This window comes from Cheilinus undulatus, linkage group 5, assembly GCF_018320785.1.
Source record: "Cheilinus undulatus linkage group 5, ASM1832078v1, whole genome shotgun sequence".
Taxonomy (NCBI): Eukaryota; Metazoa; Chordata; class Actinopteri; order Labriformes; family Labridae; genus Cheilinus; species Cheilinus undulatus.
In genome coordinates this window covers 36086993-36112026 of record NC_054869.1, presented here as the reverse complement: position 1 = coordinate 36112026, position 25034 = coordinate 36086993, and the positions used below count along the sequence as shown (strand labels likewise).

The following is a 25034-nucleotide window of genomic DNA, read 5'->3' as shown; positions in this document are numbered from 1 at the left end:
ATTTAGATGTATAGATGTGTTTTTCTGTCCCTTTGTCCTAAATGTCCGTACGCATTTTCTTTATCAAGGCAATGGTGACATGCAAATAGTTGATTTGATCTGCTATGTGAGCAGAACTCTGTCCTACAAGCTTCTCTAACAAAATGTCTTGTGTGAAAAATCAAACACATAAACCTCTACTAGGGGGGGTCACGTGACCATGGCTGACTGAAGGCTGTGTCTTTGTGGGGCTCCTGCTCCTGTCCGACTATTTTCCGTTTAAAAGTTCATTCTTAAGTCTGTTTTTTCTTCCTGGTGATGCTCTATTATGGCCTCTAAACCGTGGTCACAGTCTCTGAGAGAAAGACCAGCCAATTTAAGGCAAACAACTCAATCGAAGATCACCGACCACGCGCCGCTAGCAACAATAGCATCTAGCCCAACCACCACGGAAGCTAACGGTATGGACATGTCCGAGCTAGTGCGGGAAGTGACTCAAAATATAAGTGAAGTCATGGAGCAGAAGCTGTCTAAACTCTCAGAAGCTTTGGAGAAAATTGCCAGTAGCTTGGAGGGACAGTCTAAACGCATCACCGAAGCAGAACAGCGGGTCTCATCCGTGGAAGACCAGGTCGCTGCTCTTGAACTACGTTTAGCACAAATGGAGAACAAGCAGGTGACCATGTCCGAACAGCTAGACGACGCGGAGAACCGAAGCAGACGTGACAACCTACGAATCCTTAACCTGAAGGAGGGTTCGGAAGGCGAGAACCCAATTCAGTTTTTTGAAACCTGGCTGCCATCGCTGCTCGGCCTGTCTCCTGCTAAAGGACGGATAAAGCTGGACCGGGCACACCGTACTGCAGGACCGAGGAGTGACCACCCCCGCCCGGTGATCATCAAGCTTCACAACTCCCGGGACAAACCGCGAATCCTTTCGGACGTAAGGATGATGGGAAAACTCGAGCATGTTCGATACCGCATCTTAATCCACCAGGATCTCTCTACTGCGGTGCGGCTGAAACGCCGATCTTTCAACAGTGTTGTACAAAAACTCATTGACAAGAAAATACGATTCAGGATGCTGTTTCCTGCCAGGCTTGCAGTGCAACACAACGGAACGGAGCGCAGCTTCATCACCGCCGAAGAGGCTCTGGACTTTTTGGTCAAGCTTAACTGAATATAACTACCGGTGAGATATGACTTAGATACATGAGAGAAACGATGTTGCAAGTATACCGGCTGACAGTTACTTTGGATGTTATTGAAGTTTCCATCTGATTGTAACTTAGGGCTGGTTTCATTTTCCTGGGTTTTTTTTTTTTAGCAGCCACTTTGCTGAAGTCTTAAGCCCGTTTTGAACATCATTAGCGATTATTTGGTGCAGATTTCTAGTTTCTGTATTTTGTCAGATATTTTTTATTGCTCTAAATATAGGGGGAAAATAGTTTTTTATAGGCATTGGATATTTATGCCTTTTGTTGCTTACATATTAAAGGTCTACCCATTGCCTTATATTTCATTTTGAACAGTACAGCAGCATGCCATTTCCACTTATATAGTTTTCCTTTTTTTCCCCTTGGAATTAGAATATGGAAAGAATGTAATTCTGTGCAGCACTTTGGTTTGAGGATATGTTCAAGATGGTCTGGGTGATATCTCATACTCGTCACTTGATGCCCTGGTTATGCATGCTTGAGGGGCCATATTTAGGTTTTGCAGAATGAACATAGGTTGTTTAATGTTTTTTTTAGGGCAGGTGTGGGGGCTCTGGGGAGGACCTTTGGTTTTTCTTCATTTCTTTTTCCCTGTGGTGCCCTCTCCTCGGTAATGACCTCCTTTGGAGTCGTGTCCCTCTGTAATACCCAGTGGGTGTTTCTTTGCTTACTGTTTGGATGTTTGTCTCTCTTGACATGTCTGGTTGGGATCTCAGGGGTTTTGGTTCCTTTTTGTGTTCTGTTGTCGTTCGGGGAGGGTTTTTTTTCACATGACAGCACAATTTACTGGTTTTTATTTTCTAGATTTACGTATAACAGAGCTCTAGCGTGGTGTATTTTGAAGTACGTGGTATTTTTATCACTAGTAAGATGAGTGTTACTAAAGTAGTCACTTGGAACATTAGGGGAGTCAACAATGTAGTTAAGAGACGCAAAATTCTTTCATCACTCAAAAAAGAGGGGACCCATCTGGCTTTTTTACAAGAAACGCATTTAAATGACCTTGAGCATTTGAAGCTGAGAAGAGACTGGGTGGGCCAAGTTTTTCATTCTTCCTTCAACTCCAGAAGCAGAGGGGTTGCAATCCTGTTGCATAAGAGACTGCCCTTTACACTAGATAAATGTATAAAGGACTCTGAAGGTAGATATGTATTAATCTCAGGCTTTTTATACGGTGAAAAGCTTACTTTGGGATGTATTTACTCACCTAATACCTACGAAAACTGTTTTTATTCTAAACTACTGGCTGACTTATCCTCTATTATCTCACCTCTTGTTATTATTGGTGGAGATTTCAACTCCTGCTTGGAACCAGAGTTAGACCATAGTCCTCTTAAATCCTCACGCCCATCTAAAATGGCTTTAGCTACTCGAGAGCTCTGTAATGACCTTAATTTATTTGATACATGGAGGATTATGCACCCAAAAGTAAAAGACTACACGTTTTTTCCGTCCACATAATTAGTCAAGAATTGACTATATTTTTCCTCAAGGCAAGCACTGGACAGGGTTAGTTCTTGTAATATAAAATCAATGACCATTTCAGATCATTCACTAATTAACTTAGAACTCACACCTCCTTATTTTGACCCTCTACAAGACACTGGAGGCTCCAACCATCCATGCTCAGTAACCCTAAGTTTCTTACTCTCTTAGAGGAAGAACTGACATTATTTTTTTCCATTAATGACACTCCTGATGTTTCAGCTTCCACACTTTGGGAAGCAGCTAAAGCATATATAAGAGGAGTAGCCATATCTTTCACTTCAGCAAAAAGAAAGGAAGCGCTCAAACAACAACTAGAGCTTGAATCTCAGATTGCTGACCTGGAGAGGGTATATGATCACTCACTCTCCGGATCAGTTCTGAAGAAGCTAGATGCTGCCCGCTCAGCCCTTGATAATCTTCTTACCAATAAAGCAGAAATGGCCATTTTTTATGCTAAGCACCGCCTTTTGAATCCGCTAATAAGCCGGAAGACTTCTGGCCCGTTTGGCAAAAGGTAGGGTGGACTCCAATATAATACCTTCACTAAAAGATGACAGGGGTTAAACACTTTGAAACTAAACATATGGTTAACATTATGAAACTCTTTTACCAAAAATTATATTCTCCTGAATGCCATGATTCTGCCAGTGACAGGGCCAGTTTTCTAGATCATTTAAATTTGCCGACTCTAAAGGCAGAGGGCAGAGAAGATCTATGTAGTCCAGTCACTAAGGAGGAGGTGTTAAATACAATTAAATTCTTACCAAATGGGAAAGCCCCAGGCCCTGATGGGTTCTGCCCTGAATTTTATAAGAAAATGGCTAAAATAATAGTGGATCCACTCACTAGAATGTATACAGAATCTTTTCAACAGGGAACTTTACCCCAGACACTTAACCTTGCCAATATTTCTCTTATATTAAAGAAGAATAAGCCCTCAGATTGTTGCTCTTCATATAGACCAATTAGCTTGATAGGAGTGGATTGTAAATTGCTGTCAAAACTTCTTGCCAGGAGGTTGGAGGTCCACCTCCCAGCCTTGATAAAACGCGATCAAACAGGATTCATAAAAAATAGGTTTTCACACTCAAACGTTCGGCGCCTTTTAAATGTAATACAATATGCTCGCTCTACTCAAGAAAGAATCCTATGTGTAGCTCTGGACGCAGCTAAAGCATTTGACAGGGTGGAGTTTGACTATCTTTTTGATGTGCTTGAAAGATTCGGACTTGGACCTGATTTTATTAAATGGGTGAGACTGCTGTATAGTGCCCCAGTGGCAAGAGTGTTGGTTAATGGCTGTGCCTCTGACGCCTTTAAACTGGGACGAGGAACGCGGCAGGGATGCCCCCTGTCCCCGCTTCTCTTCGCATTGGCTATCGAACCGCTTGCAGAGGCTGTAAGGTGCTCTAAAGATATCTCTGGTGTATGTCTTGCTGGAACTGTGCATAAGCTAGCCCTATATGCGGATGATGTCATCCTCTTTATGACTCAGCCTGAAATGTCTATTCCTGCCCTTGTTAAAATTATAGATGCATTTGGCAGCTTTTCTGGTTATAGAATTAATTATGACAAATCTGAGGCCTTGCCTTTGGGAGACTTTGGGGACAAAAGTACCTTGTTGAACTTTCCATTTAAGTGGTCTGACTCTGGCTTTACATACTTAGGTGTCAGGGTCTCAGCCGATTTAGGCAGTCTGTTTAAAATGAATTTTCTTCCCATTATTTCTGCCATTAAAAGTGATCTTCTTAGGTGGTATGACCTCCCTCTCTCTTGGTTTGGTAGAGTCAGTTTAATTAAAATGAACATTCTCCCAAGAATCCTGTACCCAATGCAAATGCTCCCACTGAGGATCAATAAATCAGTTTTCACTGACATTGATAAAGCTATTTTGAAATTTATCTGGCATGGGAAAAAATCACGTCTCAGTCTTAAAACACTGAAATTGCCAAGAGAGAGGTGGTTTGTCAATTCCGGACTTAACTTTTTATAATTGGTCATGCCACATGCGCATAGTGTCAGATTGGCTGAGACATTTTCTTGATCCCAAGCAGGAGACCCATGTTGATACCTGGCACTGCCCCTCTTTATCTTTAATTGGTCTCATCACAAATAAATTATCTCTTCTTCCAGCTGAGGTACAAAGCAGCCCAATTTTAATGAATACAATCAAAACCTGGGAGAGGATTGTTAAATTTATTCAGAGAAAGAGGTCCTCATCTGTTTTACAACCTATCATCCACAACCCGGCCTTCCCTCCAGGTTTGGGTGCAAATATTTTCCTACACTGGTATGATTGTGGTGTTAGGATTGTTGGAGATTTGTTTGAAGCTGATAAGTTATTATCATTTGAACAAGTCAGAAACAAATATAACATACCCTCTAAACATTTTTACGGTTATTTACAGGTGAGACATTTCATCAGCAGCCTTGACCTACCTGAAACTTTGCCTAAAGCTTCTGACATTGATTCATTTTGTTACAATTTTGCCTCAATAAAAAATTCATATCCCATGCCTATAGGAAGTTACAGTCTCTCAAGACATTGAACATCAACAAAACTAAACGTTTATGGGAGAGGGACCTTGGGATTGAGTTTGGGGAGCAGGCTTGGTCTGATGCTGTAGAGTCCGTAGGGAAAACTTTTTTGTGCAACAGGATATCAGAAAGTCAGTACAGAATCCTTCACAGATTGCAACGTACACCCCAATCCCTTAATACCTTTTATCCTGAGTTGTCTCCCCTTTGCATAAAGTGTAAGAAAGAGGTCGGTTCTTACATTCATTGTATCTGGAGCTGTTCTGAAGTATATGATTTTTGGGTAAAAGTTTCACAGGAATTAAATCTTATTTTTGGTAAGACAATACAGGTAAATTCCAGTTTGTTTCTTTTAAACATAGCAAGTGAGAAACTCTGTTTGACAAATGTCCAACATAAACTTTTGAGCAAGCTTACTGTCTTGGCAAGAAGATGTGTTTTATTTCAGTGGATTAAATCCAGACCTCCAACTATCAGTCAGTGGCATGGAGAAATTCTTAAAGTTTTGCCGATGGAACGTTTAAGTTCAAGGTTGAAAGGAAATGAGAAGTCTTTTGACAAGCTTTGGGGGCCCTTTCTTGACTATCTTCCAGACTGCATCACAGACTTAATAAAGAAGGGATGTTGTGATGTAAACTGGCGCCCCTCATGTACTCTTCAAAATCCTTGAGGTTCTCTAATGTGTATCTTATTTTAATATTAGGTTATTTTATTGTGCTTTATTACCTTTCCTGCTTTGTGGATTCATTGAACCACATTTGATATCCAATTACAGTGATATAGAAATGTCTACGTGGAACCGCCTGTACTAGTACATCATGCTTGTTATAGGGATATTTTGACCATTTCGTTTTATTTTGTATGTATTGTCTGATCCCACTTGGTTTATACTCTGCTTATTTCAGTACTTGCTGTCATGTGTTTTTCGTTTTCTTTTTTCTTTTCAGTTTTCCTCCTTTTTTCCTCTTAAATGTTCAAAATTCAATAAAACATGTTAAAAAAAAAAAAAAAAACCTCTACTAGGGTTGCCACAACACCAGAATTTAAAGTTGCATATGATATAATAAAAAATCAAATACTGAAACTTGATATCACAATGATTAAAATAGAAGGCTTAGGCACCCAGTTTTGGTGAATTTCTTTTCTAAAATCACCAAACGTTGCACACATACATCATATATGTTCTGCAGCACTGCTGATGTATTTTTGTGATTTACCCAGTAACACTTCCTTTGCCCGCTCTCTGTCTGGCATAAACAGAACTTTAACTTATGGAACAAACTGTCAAGACTGCACAAATACTAAAACAGCAATTTTATAGATTCAGACCGCTCCTTAGCTCTGGGCTAATGAAATAATAAAGTTTGTGCTCCTGTAAGTGCTTTGGCACCTTAAATATGTTTATGTTCATTGACATATCAGAGAATGTGTTGTTAAAAAACATTGTGACTAAATATATCAGAGTACAATAAGGAAAGATTTTGTGGAGGTGACCAACTCTGGACTCTGCTCTGCCTTCTTATCTTAATACACCTTTCTGACTTTTATTTTCCTTTTTCTGTGCTCACGTCTTACTCCGACATGTTTTTAATTACTCTTATGAATTTATCTCCCCCAATTTGGCTCTAATTAGCCTTCAAAACTAAACAGAGAAATGCAGTAAAATCAAGTTTTCCTTAATTCTATTGCTCTGTAGTATAAAATGCCATCCAAAAACAGAAATAAAGATTTATAAAAGAGGAAAACAGGCATATTTTAATATCCTTTTTAAGAGCTTTCCATGGTAAGGTTTTAATAGCCTCCATTAGATCAAACTTACAAACTTGGAAGGATTACCTTAATCCAAAGATTAGGATCTCTTTCCACAAATGCAAATCAATAAAATCTGGTTTAAAAGGTTTTGACATAATAAAAGGACCAGCTTTTACAACACCTACCTCATGGCTCTCAGTGCAATTTTGTACGCCAGTTCAGCGTCGTGAGGTAGGAGAGAGGTGAAGAGATAGCGGGCGAAGGTGTGCATGGGGACACTCTCTCTGTGGACGATCTCTCCGAGGCCAGAGTACGGACCAGCTGTAGAAAAAATACAGAAAACTGTTAACATAAACATAAAAGGGGATATGATAGTAATGTGGAGAAATTCATAATCCTTCTCATCAGGTCAGTAAATTTGTCAGCGTGGTGTCTAAATTTATGGTTTATAGAGTATAAATAGATAAGAAAAGAATAAAGATATTTCAGTGTTGTTGTATACGTGTTTTTTTGTTTAGACTGCACACTCAGGACCGACTTATTTGGTCCATCCCTCCCACCCGAGCCAGGAGGAGCCAGGCTGCATCAAACAAACCGTGATGTCACAAAACCATATGGCTGCGTGTGCAGACTTGGCCTCACTCCTCACTTGCTCCCCTCCCTACCCCCATCTCTTCCTGCGCTTCCTTTAGTCTCTGGTGGGCTATTTTAAACCCCAACAGGCTCCTGAGCCACAGACCACATCACACAGCGGCGCGGCTGCAGCCTCCAGGGGCCCGCAGAGGCCCCAGAGCCCGCTGCTCTATTAGCACCGGAGCCAGAGGTGGGTGGTCGTGTCGGGGGCCGAGGCAGGGCTTTGGTTTGGGTGGGGACTCCTCCACCTCCTATTCCTCCTCCTCCCCCTCTCTCTTTTTCTTTCCCATAACCAAACCTCATTCTGCTCCAGCCCCGCTCCTGTAAATGTACACAGTGCTTGTGTGCGTGTGCTGACACAATACCCCTGGTGTTACTGTGTAAAGAGCTCATTTTGGTCTGGCCCAGGGCAGCTCAGCCTCTATTTGCACCACAAAATGAAAGGATAATAAATAGTGAGGCAGAGTCCAATGTGTTTTTTCCTGTTTTAGCAGGAATGTGTAGGGGTTTGGTGCGTGGGAGGGAGAGACAAGAAATAGGAGGTGTGTCTACGTGTGTGGAAACTGCTGGGAGAAGCACTGAAATAAAGGGACAGAACCAGGTGATAAAATATTTGTTCGCTTTCTCACCTTCTAACAGAAAGACGGCCTGTTTACGGAAGATTTTGACCAGAGAGTCATCCAGTTCCACTTCCTGCAGCTTAGCCAATAGCTGCTCTTCATTACGACACACCTTCTCTTGAGCATAAAGCCCATCCGGCATCACCCGCTGCTGGCCTAAGCCGATCAGAGCCGTCTCCACCGCCAGCGCCACGTATGATTCCCCATCTCCTAACAATCGCTGCACAGGCATTCGCTGAAGGTCTGCTCGGCTTACGACACTGGAGCAATCTGCGAAGAAGGAGAGAGAAAAAGAGAGTAAGTTGAGGAGAGAAGGAGCTGAAACAATGTCATAAAGGAGTAGTAAGTGTCTGTGTTATTCTCTGAGGTTTTGGACACGAGATGAGCCTGTCTCCTATAGAACACCGAAGTGTCAGTCACGCAGGAGAGGTCTGAACCAAACGGCCATCCAAAATAAAGATCAGTGCCTCAGGAGCATTCCTCTCTTCACTCCTCTACCTCAGAGGAGAGGGCTATTTCTGTGAGCAGAGGAGGCAATGAGGGACGGAGCAATCGCTGAGCATAGGAGAGGAGAGTCGAAAAGCAGAAGAGGACAAATGATATGATGAGATACAGAGACTGAGAGTGAATTTACACCACGGTTTTGATGATTTGCAATCAAATGCAAGAAATATTAGAAAGACTAGAAAAAGCTTACTTGTTATCCTGCTATAGGGACTAAAAATATCTCTTCTATAGTAAACAACGCAGGGATGTGAGTATTAGTGAGGTGTTATCATCAGTGTTGGTTTTAAATAGTAACATGTTACGTTACAACACCACCATTAAAATGTAACATTATATGTTACTGCATTACATACAGAGAAAGGTAACAAGTCGGAGTTCTTTTACATTACCAAATACCAAAACAATGCTGAAAGTAGCTTCCAATTTGAAGCATTGATTGCCGTCACGGCTTTCCTGTGTGCTGCCTGTTGGCTTCTGCCACAGTCCTGTCTTTCTTCACAGGTTTTACCTCCGTAAATCTCCCTATAAGTGGCTTGATACTAGTATGGCCTAACTGTGCAAGAAAATTCACAATAAAAGCATTCTGTGCTGAGGGGAGTTTCTCTATATAAAAGTCAAACCAGGCTTTAACTTTGAAAAGTCCCAACTGGAATTTTAGTTATACTGTGTTCATCATCTTCCCTGCGACATATTCTCCTAATGTGGAGGCAGAAAGCTTCAGCAAGTTTATAAAACAACCTAATTAGACTGGCACACTAAAGTTTGTATTCTTAATCAAATTACACAAGTACATTCAACTGACTTGAACAAACATATGTGCTGAAACAAGGTGAATATGGCTCTCTATTTAGGATTTTCCTGGCTTTTTTTTGGTCAAAAGATGCATGCAGCTTGCAGGAAAAAAATAGGCAAGCCCTCTATTGTCTAGATGCTCCACACATGAGATACATGTATCAGCCATTTTAAATATGGTACCCAAGCAGGCAGTCTTCTTTTCATAGAAATGCAGAAAATTCACAGCTGTATCTGTCTGGACCACAATTAATGATACAGAACCATAATATTTGGTTCAGCCAAACCTGGACTGGAGTGTCTCAAAGAGGCAAAACCATGTTTCAGATTTGTGAAACCTTTATTTGATTTATAGATACCTAAGAATTGTCATAAATGCTTACACACTATAATGTAATAGTAGAAAGAAGTAGTCATATAGACACAAAAGAATCAAATATCCTGCAATGCAAGTTAAGATTCCTCTGAAAACCAGGCTTACACTGTGATTTCAAGCTGATTCAGACACAATTTTGGGTTGCAGGACTCACTTGGAAGTCAGCAGACTTTCAGTCTGATTGCTGTGTATGCAGTGTTAATTTCGTATACTAAAACCATGGCTAAAAGTGTTTGTCGACAGCATTTTTTCCATGACAAAAACTAGACTGAGACTAACAAAAATAGATTTTTGATGACAAAAACTGACAAAAAGTATGTAAATTTTTTGTCAAGATGACTAAAACTAGACTTAAGTGTAATGTAGTTTTCGTCAGACATTCAAAATCCATGATATTTCTCAACTGTGGGTAAATCTGTCAAAACACAATGCATCTGCAGCTACTTTGCCTCTAAGCAGTAGAAAGCAGGGAGCCCAGGTTTAGCAGAGTGCATCGAACACACTACCATGACTTGGTACCAGATTTAGGCAAGAAAATAAATGTTTGGACTAAAAGTGAAGACTAAAATGTGAGGATTTTTTATGGACTAAAACTAGACTAAAATGTTTTTGATTTTTTTGTTGACTAAAACTAGACTACAACTAAAAAGGGTAGAAAGGACTAAAATGTAACTAAAAGTAAAAGACATTTCATGTAAAGACTAAGACTAAAATCATAAATAGGTATCAAAATTAACATTGTGTGTATGTTGTGCTGTATACAAGGGAACATGTTGGCCTGCCACCCCCAAATCAGCTACTCCTAACTAATTGGATGGGTTTCTAGCATGTTTGATCTTTAGGTAAACTGCACATACTCATGAGCACAGTGTATGTACGGCTTCGACTGCGACAATGGAAGCTGCACATCCAAAACTAACTTCAGCATGTAATACCAAAGCTATTTTGCAACCTGTTACACATGCCAGTTATGCTGTCCGGAATGAACGTAGTTTAATGTGTCTAGCTTTTTAATGTATTAACTCTGCCATCATTACATAGCCTAAGAGACAGCCTAGAATCTGTATGTTTGTTGCCTAGCAACAGATATGAGGATGAGATAACCTGCAGCTCTTTATTAAGCTAAAAATCTGACAGTAACGTAGGCAGAGACATTCAGTAATAGGCACAGCTGCTTCAAAGCTATATAACATGGGCTTTTGTGCATGGATTTTATTATGATGCTGTTTTTGTCCCTTTGGAGCAAAAATTTAAAATAATAATGATGTGGATATTAACACAAAGACAATGCTGTCCTATCTCCCGTCTTACTTGCTGAGTTTGATATCTATGTTAGTACACTGACACAACTGCAGGTATGCAGTAAACCAGTCACTTTTTCAGCTTCTTGTTACTTTGTCATGTTGTGTTTGTTGTTGTGTTTAGTCATCTGTCTCTTTGGTGGTGTTTGGCTCTGGCCAAAGTTGCTATGTAAATCCAAGTAATTACTAAAGTTATCACTGAAAAGAAACTGAGCAAATGCTCTGAGGATTTTTGATTAAGCGCAAACATAAGGGAAAGGTAAATAAGGGAAATTTATGCCAGCAACAGATAACTTTTATGTAAAAGTTATCATAATGGATAACCTGAATTTGAGACTTAATTACCTCCTCCAAGGAGGTTATGTGATCAGGTGGGTTTCTTCGTTTGTTAGTTAGTTTGTTTGAAGGTTTTTTGTTTGCAACATAACTCAAAAAGTTGTGGACAGATTTTCATGAAATTTTCAGGAAATGTCAGAAATGGCATAAGGAAGAACTGGTTATATTATGGGAGTGATCCGGATCACTGTCTGGATCCAGGAATTTTTAAAAGGATTCTGTACTATTGGGACATAGGACTAATGGTGGAGGTTGGCGCTCTTCGAGTGCTTTTCTAGCTTTTTATGTTACTTGTGTTAACCAGTAAGTTGTCTGAGTATTCTAACTGTAGCAGATTACAGTGTTGCATGTTACCACCAACAGTGTTTATATTATTGCAAAAGGTGTTAAAAAAAAGTTAACTTTACAAAAAACATTTGTATGAAAGTCTTTGCATTCTTTGTCTTCAAAATTATAGGCTGTTCTTATTGTATATTTCTGTACTTAAAGTATAATTTTCTATGTGGTGGTTGTGTGAATGTGTATGCATGTATTCATTATGTTATTACACAGCCATGCTTCATATGTCATATACAGACCCATAGTACAGGCATCTGGTTAGAAGAATGCAAAGAGAAAACATACAAAAGAATCTGTGCGTTTGTGCTGGCTCACAGTCTATTGTTTCGTATACCACTATAGCAGCAGGGCTATGTTTATATATAATATAAATAACAGTGTATATGTTGATGTGTGAGGCTCTGTAAGCCAGCAGTACCTGAGAGGTCTAAGCAGGTGTTGGCGCCCTCTTCTCCCGCTCTCCCTGACTCTGTTAGGGTGCTGAACAGGGTGCCAATGGGATCCAGGGGGTGTCCCACCCAGCCCTCCATGTTTGTTATGGAAGTGTGGCCTTTGTGGAGCAACTCTGAGAAAAGACAAAGCAGAAAAAACAACACAGAGGGAATCAGTTAAAGCAAAGCAAACACCATGAATTTAAAAACACTTTCATACTGAAGTTTCCTAATTTTACAGTCTCCCTCACCAAACAAAAACACATGCACTGGGAGAAAGAACGCTTCTCTGTTCCAATGAAATGATAAGGTCATTGAATGAAAAATAAACTGGAATTGGACTGTGGGAAAAACAAGATTATTTAATCAACAGTACAACATTTTTTCTCTTTGATAGCGGCATTCAAACACTCCAGCGCCCAGAAATAAATGACTTAAAAACAAGCATCACAGCTGGTAGACTTTAGACAAATTTTCCTCTCCTCTTTTCTGTTCATGGTTTGATTTTCTCCTGTTTTAAACCCTTAAATGTACAGGTAGTTTGGTGTTTACATGTGATTTTGGTGGGTTTGCTTGTTTATATTCTCAAATTCAAAAAAGGGATAAGTGTGTCTCCACCTTTCTTGTGTCGTCTGAAGTGCTCCAGTTGCCTCTGTTGTTGCCGCCGTAACGTGTTCACTACAGCGATGGCCAATCGGAGGGCTTCTCTTGGGTAACCGTGAGAACGTAGGGCATCCACTCTCGCACAGGCTGTTGGGACGTGTTCTGTGGAAAATACATTTTCACCTTAATATTTCTCCATAGGCGGCCGCACAGTATGCCCTCAGTCAAACCTAACGTGTGTATAAATAGCTGATCTGACACATGCGCTCATGCCTACAAATGCACACTCACCGTGCCACAAGGGCCAGCCACGTGAGTCAAAGAGGGAGCCCTCCTGGTTGTCATGGTAGCAGTAGTTGGCATAGAGGTCACTGGCGATGATGTGCTGGAGGTGTCGGTCCTGCCAGTGCAGGTCACAGGCCTCAATGGCCCGAGTGAACACGGTCCGATGAGGACGCATTTCTGCAGAAGAGGAGGAGAGATGGCCAGATCAGCTTCATAAACTGTGAAAAAGGCCATTTCAGGAGCAATGCATGCACAGACATGAGTGATTTTAGGGCACAACATGTGAACTACTAATTTTCTCGCTGAAGATGTTATTCTGTTTATGTGTATCCAGTGTTTTTAAACAAGATCATTTTATCATGTTTTTTTTCACAGTCAAATTTAGCATTCGCTGCAAATCATTGCAGTGAAAATGTAAGAAAAGTATACTTCTGTGGTGTGAAAAAGTTTTGTCTGATATTGTCCCCTAAGTGCTGGTTTCAGTAACATTTAAAACAACTCTATAGAAATAATCAATCTTAACGCTGATGCTCTGGTTTACTCTAATAGGTCATAAGGAGGTATCAGTATTAACACTAGTCTCTTTCATAACCAATAAAAAAAGAGGTCAGAGGAGCATTAAATATCCTTGCATCTGTGACCATGTTGTCTGTTTGGACATTTGTGCAATTGCCTAGAAAGAAATCTTTTAAAAGGCACTTATAAAATATCCCACGGTGTCTTCCAGACAAGCAACAAATTGAAAACTTGAGATGAAACAAGCTGGATAGAAAATTAACCTCCAAAACTTGATTTTCTTTTTACCAGGTTTAGTGTGAGGAAATGGGAAGCAAATGCTATGCATGCATATGCCATGCATATGCTAAGGTATGATAGGTTGATTTGTCACACTGAAATATTAACATCACCTCATATATTTCCATTAGTTTTCAAAGCCAGAGATGTTCTTAACTTTGATGGTTGTGGCAGTCTGTGTCCGAGCTGCCTTTCTGTTGCTGCTGCTTACATTTCATAGACCAAGCTATTCTCTGCCATTCTATTGCATGATAAACAATTGATAAACAAAAATGAGGTACAAGGTATGATATTTAAATAATGAGACTGTGCTCAGGAGGTTAAAACCACATGGTTCACAGTCATACTGAGTGTTATATATTAAAAGCTGTGTATTCACGCACAACTGCTACAAGTTACAAATAGTTCACTGCTAGCTACAGATTGATGTGCACTTGGTTTTGCCAAGGATCTGGAAAATGTTTAACTTAGAAGTTGAACAACTTAAAAAAAGGGGGTTTCCTTCAATTTGTTCCAAAATGTCTGCTCAAATTTCCTGAGCTTTTCATTTGTTTAAGAGTCACAAGTCTTGGGACAACTTTGGCACACACTTTTGTCATGTTCAAATTATCATGCAAAACTTGCTGAACTGTCTGTTTATCAATGGAGACTATTTCTTTTATCATTCTTGTACTGACTTTTCGATCATTTCAAACGATATATTCAATTTGTTGAATGTTTCCAGAAGCTTTTTATTTGCATGGGTGCCCAGAACGTTCATGGTTTTAGACATCCTCTCTGCCTTCATTAAATCTTTTCTGCCATTCAAACACACATGCAAGTGACATGCAGTGTTCCCCATACTCCTCAGTTAATGTATGAAAAGATTCAGCTGCTGTTTTGTTCAATATCAGAAATAATTTCAAGTTAATGCAACTTTTAAGCTAATAATTTTTCTGGGGCCTTAACAAGAACATGTGCACTTTAATCAGTAGCTAGCGGTGAACAAAAGATGTCAGTTACTGGAAATTTACAGTAATTAAACGTGAATAACTAACCTTTGCTATATCACACTTTGTGACTGTGAACCACATGGTTTCATCTTCATAAATGCAGTCTCATTATTTAATAGTCAGGGAGTACATAACTAGAAAAACACATATGGATAGATACATTTATGACAATGCATGATGGATACAATAAAATTAGTTCAAAAATAATTCATCTATGGTGCCATGAATCTGAGTATGAGGGTGCAACAAGCTTTATGCTTTAAAGGAGGAGGCTGGGATGGAGGAGGTTAAGCTTTGCCAGCAGCAGCATGGTGAATGAGCATTAATGCAACAGGGGTTAGTGAGAAATACGTCATATTCAAGAGAAAGAACTGTGATTGGCTGTGGGAGCTGGGAGGCGATAATTAGGATCAGCTGGCTGTCAGCTGATCATGGCTGGACGTATGACTACTATGCCCTGCATGAACTAACGCTAGGCTTCTTAACGTAATTGGTAATGAATGTTTTTTGACACAACACTGTTTTAATTATAATAAAATAAAGTTATAATAATAAGAAGAACGGTTAATCTCAAGGTGGATTATCTTTTTAGTAAACAAACTTTACTGAGAGCTTTTTGTAATCTAAAAGTAATAAATTAAAGAAAATAATACATGAAAACCTAAACCACATTAATAGTCAGAAAATAAACAAGTCAAACTTTGGATTTTTTGCCTTCAAAGCTTTTGGAAACTTTTTCACAAAGAACATATGTTCTTGACCCAAATACTTAAAACTTGTCAGTCCCTGACCTTGGTTGCCATGGGCACCCTGAGGCAGTGAGTGGGTGAGGTTGGGCAGCTCGTTGCCGTGGTTACCATCCTCCCAGGGGCAGACGTCCACGCTGTTCCATCTGCGCAGCTGGCGCAGCCACGAGGACTTCTGCTCTGGTTTGCAGTGAGGGTTCAGTACAATGCACATCCACAGGGCTCCTGGAAACACAAGCAAAGATAAATAAACACACATACATTAATTCCCAGTGTGTGACAATGACGCAAGCATGACTCACACAACAGGTAGGTGTGTCTTTAGAGGTTTAAATACAGCGATCATGCGAGACTGAGAGCTGGAGGCAGTTTTCAAAGATGCACAACATTCAGAACATTTTTTCTTTCAGTGCACATTTTGTATGCCTCCGCCATCTTGCACTGAAATACAAAACTCTGAGAGAACTTAACTAGTCCCGAGGCAACGCTGACTGCACACACATCATTTTGGAGTAAATTGGAACAAACAGAATATGAAAAGTGTCTAAGTCTCCTGGGATGCTAGAACATTCAGGGATTTTACTCTCAAGACTGCTGGAGAAATGTAGACTCTACAGAGTGTGCGTGATTGTGTGTGCATGTGTGGCAAAGCAGAGAGAGTTTTGGAGGAAGGACGAAGACAAGGACGGAGACAGAACGAAAACGAAGAGAGGAAACGAATACAAAAGGTGCAGAACAGAGGGGGAGCAGAAGAAAGGGAGATGGAAAATGAAATGGGAGCGCTGATGATTTGGACGAGGAGACATGGGTGAGGACAAGTGAATGAGGCACGGCTTTGTGTCTGGAGGAGAGGAGAAGCTGGGGCTCAAGGAGGGGAAAGACAAAAGAGTGAGGGGGGAGCGGGAGAGAGAGAAAGAGCGAGGCGCCGAGAGGCAGCATTCACCACACATCAGGGGGAGAGATAAGGACTTGGGAAGGAGGGTTTTGAAGTGCGGACTTCAAAGAGGCCGTACAAACACTTCCAAAAATACGTGAGGGTTGAAACAGATGAGATCACTGCGTTGTCCTCGCAAAGTGCAGAACAAGACCAAAGGGAGAGAGCGAAACATCATCATCAACAGCTACAGCGGCGGCGAAGGCAGCAACATCAACGGAGACATAAGAGGGGAACAACAAAGGCGGGAGACAACACGACTGCTGTCCTGGTGACGTGCTTGTTGGGCTTTTTTGTGGGTTTGTTAGGATGTGTTTAGCTGCAGGTACAGTACATCTGTCAGAAGAACTACACACTGTTCAAACATCATGACTGCATGGCTAGAAGCACTCTGTCACATCGACTAAATATATAATATGGACTGTTTGAACGCATCGCAGAGGTCATAATATTTGGGGTTTTGATGAGGCGCGATGTGCTGCGTTTAGTGCCTTCTAATTCACAAAGACACTCGCGCTGAGCTGCCAAACTCAAACTCGCTGTGAGAGGAAGAGACTGGGCTGTCAGTGACGACTGTGAGCGTGTCTCAGTGAGTGTGAGTGGGCTGCCTTGGACACACAGGACAAATAAACAAACAGGAAAAGAAATATGCGTGTGTGTGCCTTTGTGTCAGTGTCTGGGTTCGATCGCCCACTTTGCTTAATCTGTCCGTGCCTGTGCATAGAGGGAAACAGGGATGTTTGTGTGCACATTTGTAGGACAGTCATTGTGTGTGCGTGTGAGGAGGGAGGGAGGGAGGGGTGTTCTGTCTCACCTAGCTCGTCCCAGAGCTGTCTGTACTTGTCGGTCATGGTGGTGCCTTGCTGTCTCCACAGCGCCAGCCGAGGGTCGGCCATGAACTGTTCTGTGATCAGTGTTAACATCCTCGCTCCGTTGGAGTCACGCATCTTCAGCATCTCCCTCACCTGCAGGAGGAGAGAGGAGAAGAAGGAGGAGGAGGGGGAGGAGATGACAGGGAGGAGAAGGAAGAGAGCAAAACTGAGACTTACACCTACATGCTCTTAAAGTTTTACACGGTTTTTGTAAACAAACACAATGCAAAGTAGACTTAAACACTGGGGTATTCTCCTATGTCCTTGGTACCTTTAATCAGACAGGTACTAATACTTGAAATCTCTTGTCCCAGGAGCTTTTCTTACTGTATGCTCAAAAGGTCAGAGCTGAACTGGGAAAAAAGCACTTATGTTTGTAGCTCCCTTGAAACAAATTAGAAAAAGACCTGCAACCTGTTGCACCAGCTATGTGCGAGTTATGTCTTAAGATACGGCACAAAGTCTACAGTTAACATGATCCTAGGCTGAAACTAGTTAAGTTGTAGCTTAAGTTGTCTTATTGTTTGGTTGTGCCACAGAGATGTTAGGTTGAACTAGTAGAGCTAAACATCCACACCAACCGAAATATTGCTGTAGATATGACACTTTCACTTAATTTACCAATCAATGAAAAGCATTTTTAACTCAGTGTTTGTTACGCTCCAAAGCTAGAGACAGTACAAAATAACAACACTGATATCGGAGTACAAGGGCTGCTTGATTATGGCTAACTACTAATATTAAGATCACATTGATCAAATGTGATTAGTCATTGATTTTACATCTATATCAATGAAAAGCATTTTTTAGAACTTTAACAGTCAGGGTCCTATAAAAAACAAGCGATATATGGAAATAGATAAGTTTAAAAAAATATATAACTAAAAAGTATTGTTTTTTTTTTAATTCTTGGGGGACTGTGGACAGGCCAGGGGCAAATATTTTTCAGAAAAGCCTGAAAAACTGTATTTTACATAATATGGGACCTTTAATGCAATCAAGCTGTGTAATTGATGATCCTGAGGTGTTTTGCTGTATCTTGGAGGTGCAACTGGTGGACAAAACAATCCCCCCTCTGTGCTGTCCTTGGGGATAGTAACAGAGGCATTAGTACAGACATAAGACAGGATTGGTGGAGCCAGTGTGGGAAAGTGCAGCACTGTGTGGGTGTATGAGATGCTCCTGCTGTGCCGAGCTCTCTTGTGCTTCCACAACACCAAAATGCAACGTGAAACAGAAAGGAGATATTGATGTTACACTTTCATTCACTTACCTAAATTTTCATCCTCACACATGGTTGGGAACCAAGGCCTTAGATCACTTTTTTGAAAGACAGTTGCAGTATGCATTTTCTTATCAAACCATTTTTTTTTTTTACTGCTCCATCACAAGATGAACTGACCAATATTACACTGTTGAAGAATTTATATTGACATTAATTTTAGATAGCACTGCATCTTTTTCAGGTGGGTACCAGGGGAGATCACCATTTTTTAAGACACAAGTAGGGATCCAAGGAAAAAGGTTTGGAAACCACTGTCCTGAGGTGTAATAATAGCAGAGCACAGCAGCGCAGCAGCAGATATGCAATGTGAAAAGGGCTGTCATCATGTATCTTGTATTATGTTTGTATGTAAAGCTGCTGATTGTTTATCAGAAACTTAGATAACCTGGGCAGGAAAATCTCAGTGAAGTTTTTCCTGTTTAATTAGAAATCAAATAAAATAAATAGTTGCCACAGTTTATGCACAGGAGAAAACAAAAAACATCTGAAAACACAAAATGTACATAAAGATTTTCACTGCTTTCATTTGCCTCCTTAACAAGTGCTTCATTTTAGAGTATTTAAAGTTTATGTTCTTAAGAGTAATACATTAAAGTATCATTTTAAAATGTTGTGTTACACTGTGTCTTCTTTTATCTATCAAATATAATCCACAGTTTTGGGAAGTATTACACCGATTGTCCTTTTTATGTCCCTATGCTGTGTTTTCATGTTCCTTTTTTGTTGTCTAGGTTTTATATGTGCTACCACTGACAAAGAGCTTCCTTTTGCTCTTTTTATAACAATTACTGAGTAAGAAGGTAAAAGTAAAGGAGGAAAGTTTTACTCTATTCTATTTTATATTCAAAAACCTGCACTGAATTTTAATGAAAGCCACAGATGTGTGCAGATGCAGGTCCATGCTGACATCATGCTGAAATTTCCATCAGTATCTGAGAAAAGTATTTGGAAATACTTCACATTATGTACTAGCTGGGTTTATTTTAGTATTATATGCACTAAAAGCTTGTTTTTTTCAGACTGGGCAGAGGTCTTTTACCTGTTTGACATGATTTTCACTGTGATACTAAAGTCTAATTCAGCAGTTAAAGTTGTCACTGAGCACAGGCGACTCAAATAACCAGTGTTCATCAGCATTCCTCCCATATTTTCATTTCTTCTTCTAAAATGTGTTTGAAGTTTCTCTCTCACCTGTATCTTCTTTAATGTCTAAAACCCTGACTTTGTGAGGCTTCAGCATCTACCAAACTACTTTCATGGTCTTTGAATACTTCAATGGTTTCACAAAACTAAGGGCCACAAAGAATTTCAATTTACTTTTGTATATTACAGGGAGCTACATTATAAGCATTTCTTTCTATCAATTCAAAAGTGAAGTTCACAAGTATTTGTAATAGCTTTATTAAAAATGAGTTTCTAATCAAAAAAATCATAAAAATGTATTTGGAATAAAAAGATCTTTTACAGATTAAATGCTGAGGAATTTCTTCCTGTGTTTTCTAACTACACCTCAGATTCTTCTCTCTTTCTCTTCACTTTCTCTTACTGGAAATTTCTGAGGTTAGCAACTGGGACTCGTTTACTGCAAACTATGGTGGTCAGCATCTTTGTGCAGCAGGAACCACAAACACTGTCAGGTGCATGTGGATATAAGCTCTTAAAACATTGCTCCTAACTGATCTGCTACTTTCAACCATTCTTGTGTACTTTACAGATGACAAGCAGAGAAAACAGTGTCACATATAATAAGAATGTGGTAAATAGATGCATATGAGCAGACATAAACATGTTATGTTGCTCGGTTTTGAGATAAGTAATTCAGGATGTTTTCTTAAGATCTGCCTGATGAGTCTGGAAATTTAAAAAAATGTTTTTCCTGAGATGATTTACTTCTCAAGATGTCAAGAAATAACTTAAAATTACTTGTTATAAAGTGAAAATCAGCACAAACAAAAGCATGGATGCATGTCTTTTTAGGTTATGTAACTTTCCTTTAAAATAAAAAGCAACATGATTGAAGACCAATCATATAGTCAGCAAATTTACTGTCCTTTTCCCAGTATACAAGTATTGAGGGAAGCTTTATAAATGCAAGTATGTCAAACTCCCCTACACTAAATGGTGACAAGACCCCTTGCCCCCAGTTACTTCTGAACCCTCTTTGGGTTTTTAACAAGTTAGCAAGCAGCTTATCTGTTGTCTGTTAAACGGAGAAAATATGGGCAACATAACACCTCAAAAATGTCTTTAAAGCCTTACACTTTACCTTTGGTACAAATATAATTCACATCATCCCTCTAGCATATGGTGAAGGTAGACGAAAATGCATTTTGCATGGATGTCTGTGTATGTCTCATTCATCCAAGTCATGTTTTCCAAAGCTTATTCAAAAGGCAGAACTGGGCTTAGTTAGGTCCCTCAGGACGTTTTGTCTATTTTCCAAAAACTGACCTGAAAAAGCTTTTGCGAGAAGAGGCAAAACAAATTCAAGAACATAACTATGTCAACAAGCTTTGCCTAACAGTTATACAGTTGCATCTAAAAAAAAAATTTGAATATCATGTAAAAATTCCTTTTTTTCCCCCTGTGATTTACTTTAAAAGTTAAAGTTTTATAACTTCTACATTCATGTCATACACCGTGAAATATTCTGTGAATTTTCATTTTAATCTTGATGATTACAGCTCACAAAAAACAAAAATCTACTATCTCAAAGTATTAGAATATAGTGGAGAAGTCCACTCTGTAAAGGTTTTCCTGAGACTTTATTCTCTCATTGGTGTTCAGCACACACAACCACAATCATGGGGAAGTCTGCAGGACTTGAAACCAAAAACAGTGAAACCAAAAACTACCAGAAACTGGTCTGTTGACCCTGGTATCACTGTGTTTGATTGGCCAGACAAGAGACCCCGTAGAGAATCTCTGGAGAAATGTCAAGAGGAAGATGAGGGACACCAGAGTCAACAATACAAATGAGCTGTAGGCTGTTATCAGAGCAACCTGGGTTTCATAACATCCCAGCAGTGCCACAGACTGATGGCTCCATGACAAGTCACATAGATGCAGTAATTTGTGCAAAAGGAGCTCAAACCAAGTACTGAGTGCATAAATGAGCATCATTTTCCAGAAGGTCAACATTTTTGTATCATAATTCCTTTTTTGGACTGATGCTTTGTGATATTCTAATATTATGAGATGGTGGAATTTTGATTTTTATGAGCTTTAAGCTTTAATTATTAAGATGAGAAAAAGTATGGGATGAATTTAGAACATGTGGAACTTCCACTTCTTGAATGAAATCACAGGGAAATAAAAACCTGTTTCATGCTATTCTAATTTTGTGAGATGCAGCTATATTGTTTGAAATCATGGCCAAAGCTGGTGCAGAGGCACACACAGAATGCTAAGTACAGTTTGGGTCTGACTGAGGTGCATACATCCAAGGAAAATTGTATCTATATACAAGGACATTGTCTTAGTGTGTTTGTCCAACTTCAAAAAAGTTGTATAAACACACCTACGTACGTAGTTTACATGTGCATTAGAAGTCATGTATTTGTCGGACCAACACAATTATTCAACTTTTTGCCTCCATGTATTTGTGCTGAGTGTGCCTTTGATGGCTTTTAGAGCATTTACACATTGGGAATTATTGTTTCTCACCTCATATTAATAACATCTTTCTGTGCACAAGCACTCTTATGTATGTGCTCTGTCTTTTACAGTTGATAGAGGTTTGTGAATAGTTGGCTTGCAAAATCTCCAAGAGAAAGAAAGAGGAAGAGACAAACCACTCAGAATGACACTTTTTTTAATGCTTAGTTTGGATAATGGAGTCCATCCTGCAGGCTACTGTGGACATTTTAATCATTTTAAGACACCAACAACGGCCCTCTTCATACTTCCATATCTACTACGAGGCTCATAGGATGAAACGGGCCATGCTGGATATGACAGGGAGGATATGTTTTAGAGATGACTTTACAACTCTGCTTGCTGGTAAGTACCCAGAACTTGGGCACGGTTGTGTTCACTTCTCTTGTGTACCATACTTGAGACCAAATGAGTCGTGCCTTTGAGTAGACTCGGGCCCAGCGCCTGAGTACGGTACGCTTGCTTTCACACTGACCAAACTGAACTTGACTTTCGGGGATCAATTGTACTCAAATCCAAGCCTTTGTCACTAAAGTGAAACCACATTTAAGAAAAGTCATAGTTTGTATTTGCTATTGACGATTCAAGCACATAAAAAAGTAAGACATGTATTCTCTTAAACACAGTGCGAAAAAGCACTTTCACCTTCAATCATAAAAACAGAGCTGTACGTGTATTTTTTATGTGGTCTGAGGGCAGCTCAGTATGCGTACAAATGTGAAAGTGACTCTGAACATTGGTTTATGAGTGCACAAGTGTATGGTATATACTGTATATTAGTGCTTAAAAGAATATGACAGGCATCAGAGAGCATAAGCTGAGAGACAATGTAAAAGCCAAGCAGGGTGGATGATAATGGCCTTGGCTCAGAGTCTTTACATATCACACAACAACACATTAATGCAGGACTAGCTCTGCAACAGAGAGAACCACACATCCCTCATGTAATCGTTTAATCGCAGGCACAGAGTGGTGTACGGTGCAAGCTGCTCCTCTTTCTACACCTCTTTCTCTCCTTTTATCTGCAATTAGCTGCAGCTAAAAGGCAGAATGTCTTTTAATGTATGTGCCAATAAGTTGTTTTGTCTGGGATGACTTTGAGCCTCTTTCCATAAGGGAATACAGGAGATTACAAGTGCACTAAAGAGAGGGAGAGAGAGGAGAAAATATTTATGATGCAGAGAGAGAGAGAAAGAGAGAGAGAGAGAGAGAGAGAGAGAGGGAGGGATCAGGGTGGGACGAGTGCACCTGGAGTGAACCCAATGCCTGTGCATGTGTCAGTCCATGTTGGTATGTGTGTAATGTGTGCTGTTACGTTCTCTATGTGGATGAATGAATGCGGTGCGTTCCTAACCTTGCTGAAGAGCAGGTTGAGTTGCTTGCCCGAGCCGTGGTAGCCTCCCTGCGACAGGAAGAGCTTGACTTGCTCCTGAACCTGCTCTTCATCCAGATGCCAACAGTTTTCGTCATCCACGCTGGCTCCTGCCGTGGGGTCGGGGGCCCCTGAAAACACAAAAAAACAAAATAAAATTACATAATCAATTACATCTGGCAGCTGTTTTTATATACTGTACAGTGTACTGGAAAGTCATATTTTAAGAATAAGAGGGCAAACATTTCCTGATTACAGCTTGATGATCTTGAAGATTTGCTTATCCTTTCTTGTATGTGATATTTAAAGTCAATAACTTTGAGTTTTAAGTCTGTTTAATAGAGAAAGCCAGCAGTATTGGCATGCTTAGTAAATTTTCAACATTTATTTTTATTTTCTAACATTTTGTACATGAAACAGACATTGACTATAACCACAGCTTTATTCCCTCCTTCTAAAACTATCATATCACATTGGCTATATGCACAAACATTCTACATTTGCCAAGTATATCACAATCAGCAAAAGTGGCCAACTTTAAGCAGTCTGGGAACAAGTTAAGAGGCAATCAGCAAATCAACTCAGGCAAAGTTTTTCATTATTTATATATGCATATTTTGGAGCCTGGTATAGAAATGAAAGCTGAGGTAATGTGGGGAGAGGAAGGAAATGATGACATGCACCAAATACTAAAAGACCAGGAGTCGAGCCCATGACGAGAGATACAAAAACTTTGTTTTTCAACATAAACCAGTGCCCATAACCTAAAATTACTACTTTAATTTTTTATACCTTTACCTTTATGTAACTTCTTACACTTATTATCAAATGTTCTTAATTTGCACCATTTAAGTCAAGTCAGGTCAAACTTTATTTTAATTGACGGTGGACCCATATTGTTTTTCAGGGCTGATAACAACACAAATTATAATTATATTTTATTTTTTTTACTTAATGTGACAAAAGTAGAACTGCATGTTAAAAATAAAAAATTAGCTCTGACAACATAAAAAAATGTACAGAGCAACTTAGTTGCAGTAGGAAAAGGGAATAATGCCATACACTGTCTGTGTCAGTGACACTCAGGCACACTGAGGCAATGAATTGGTGGACTGATTACTGCTACGATTACTTGTAGCTAAACAGGGAAGGGTCTCATGTTGCTCTTTGAATGGGGCCTCCAA

General features: G+C 39.8%; 1 protein-coding gene across 1 annotated transcript in view; it reads right to left on the bottom strand.

Annotated features, from left to right (window-relative positions):
• Positions 1–25034, bottom strand: part of LOC121509695 (zinc finger SWIM domain-containing protein 6) — a 94256-nt gene that overhangs the window by 21205 nt on the left and 48017 nt on the right. The window contains exons 3-10 of the mRNA XM_041787283.1: positions 23833–23981; positions 17479–17629; positions 15776–15955; positions 13204–13374; positions 12928–13074; positions 12297–12443; positions 8237–8497; positions 7160–7295 (exon numbers count right to left, since the gene is read on the bottom strand). Of these exons, the coding sequence (XP_041643217.1) occupies positions 7160–7295; positions 8237–8497; positions 12297–12443; positions 12928–13074; positions 13204–13374; positions 15776–15955; positions 17479–17629; positions 23833–23981 (1342 nt within the window). The remainder of the gene's footprint in view (positions 1–7159; positions 7296–8236; positions 8498–12296; positions 12444–12927; positions 13075–13203; positions 13375–15775; positions 15956–17478; positions 17630–23832; positions 23982–25034) is intronic.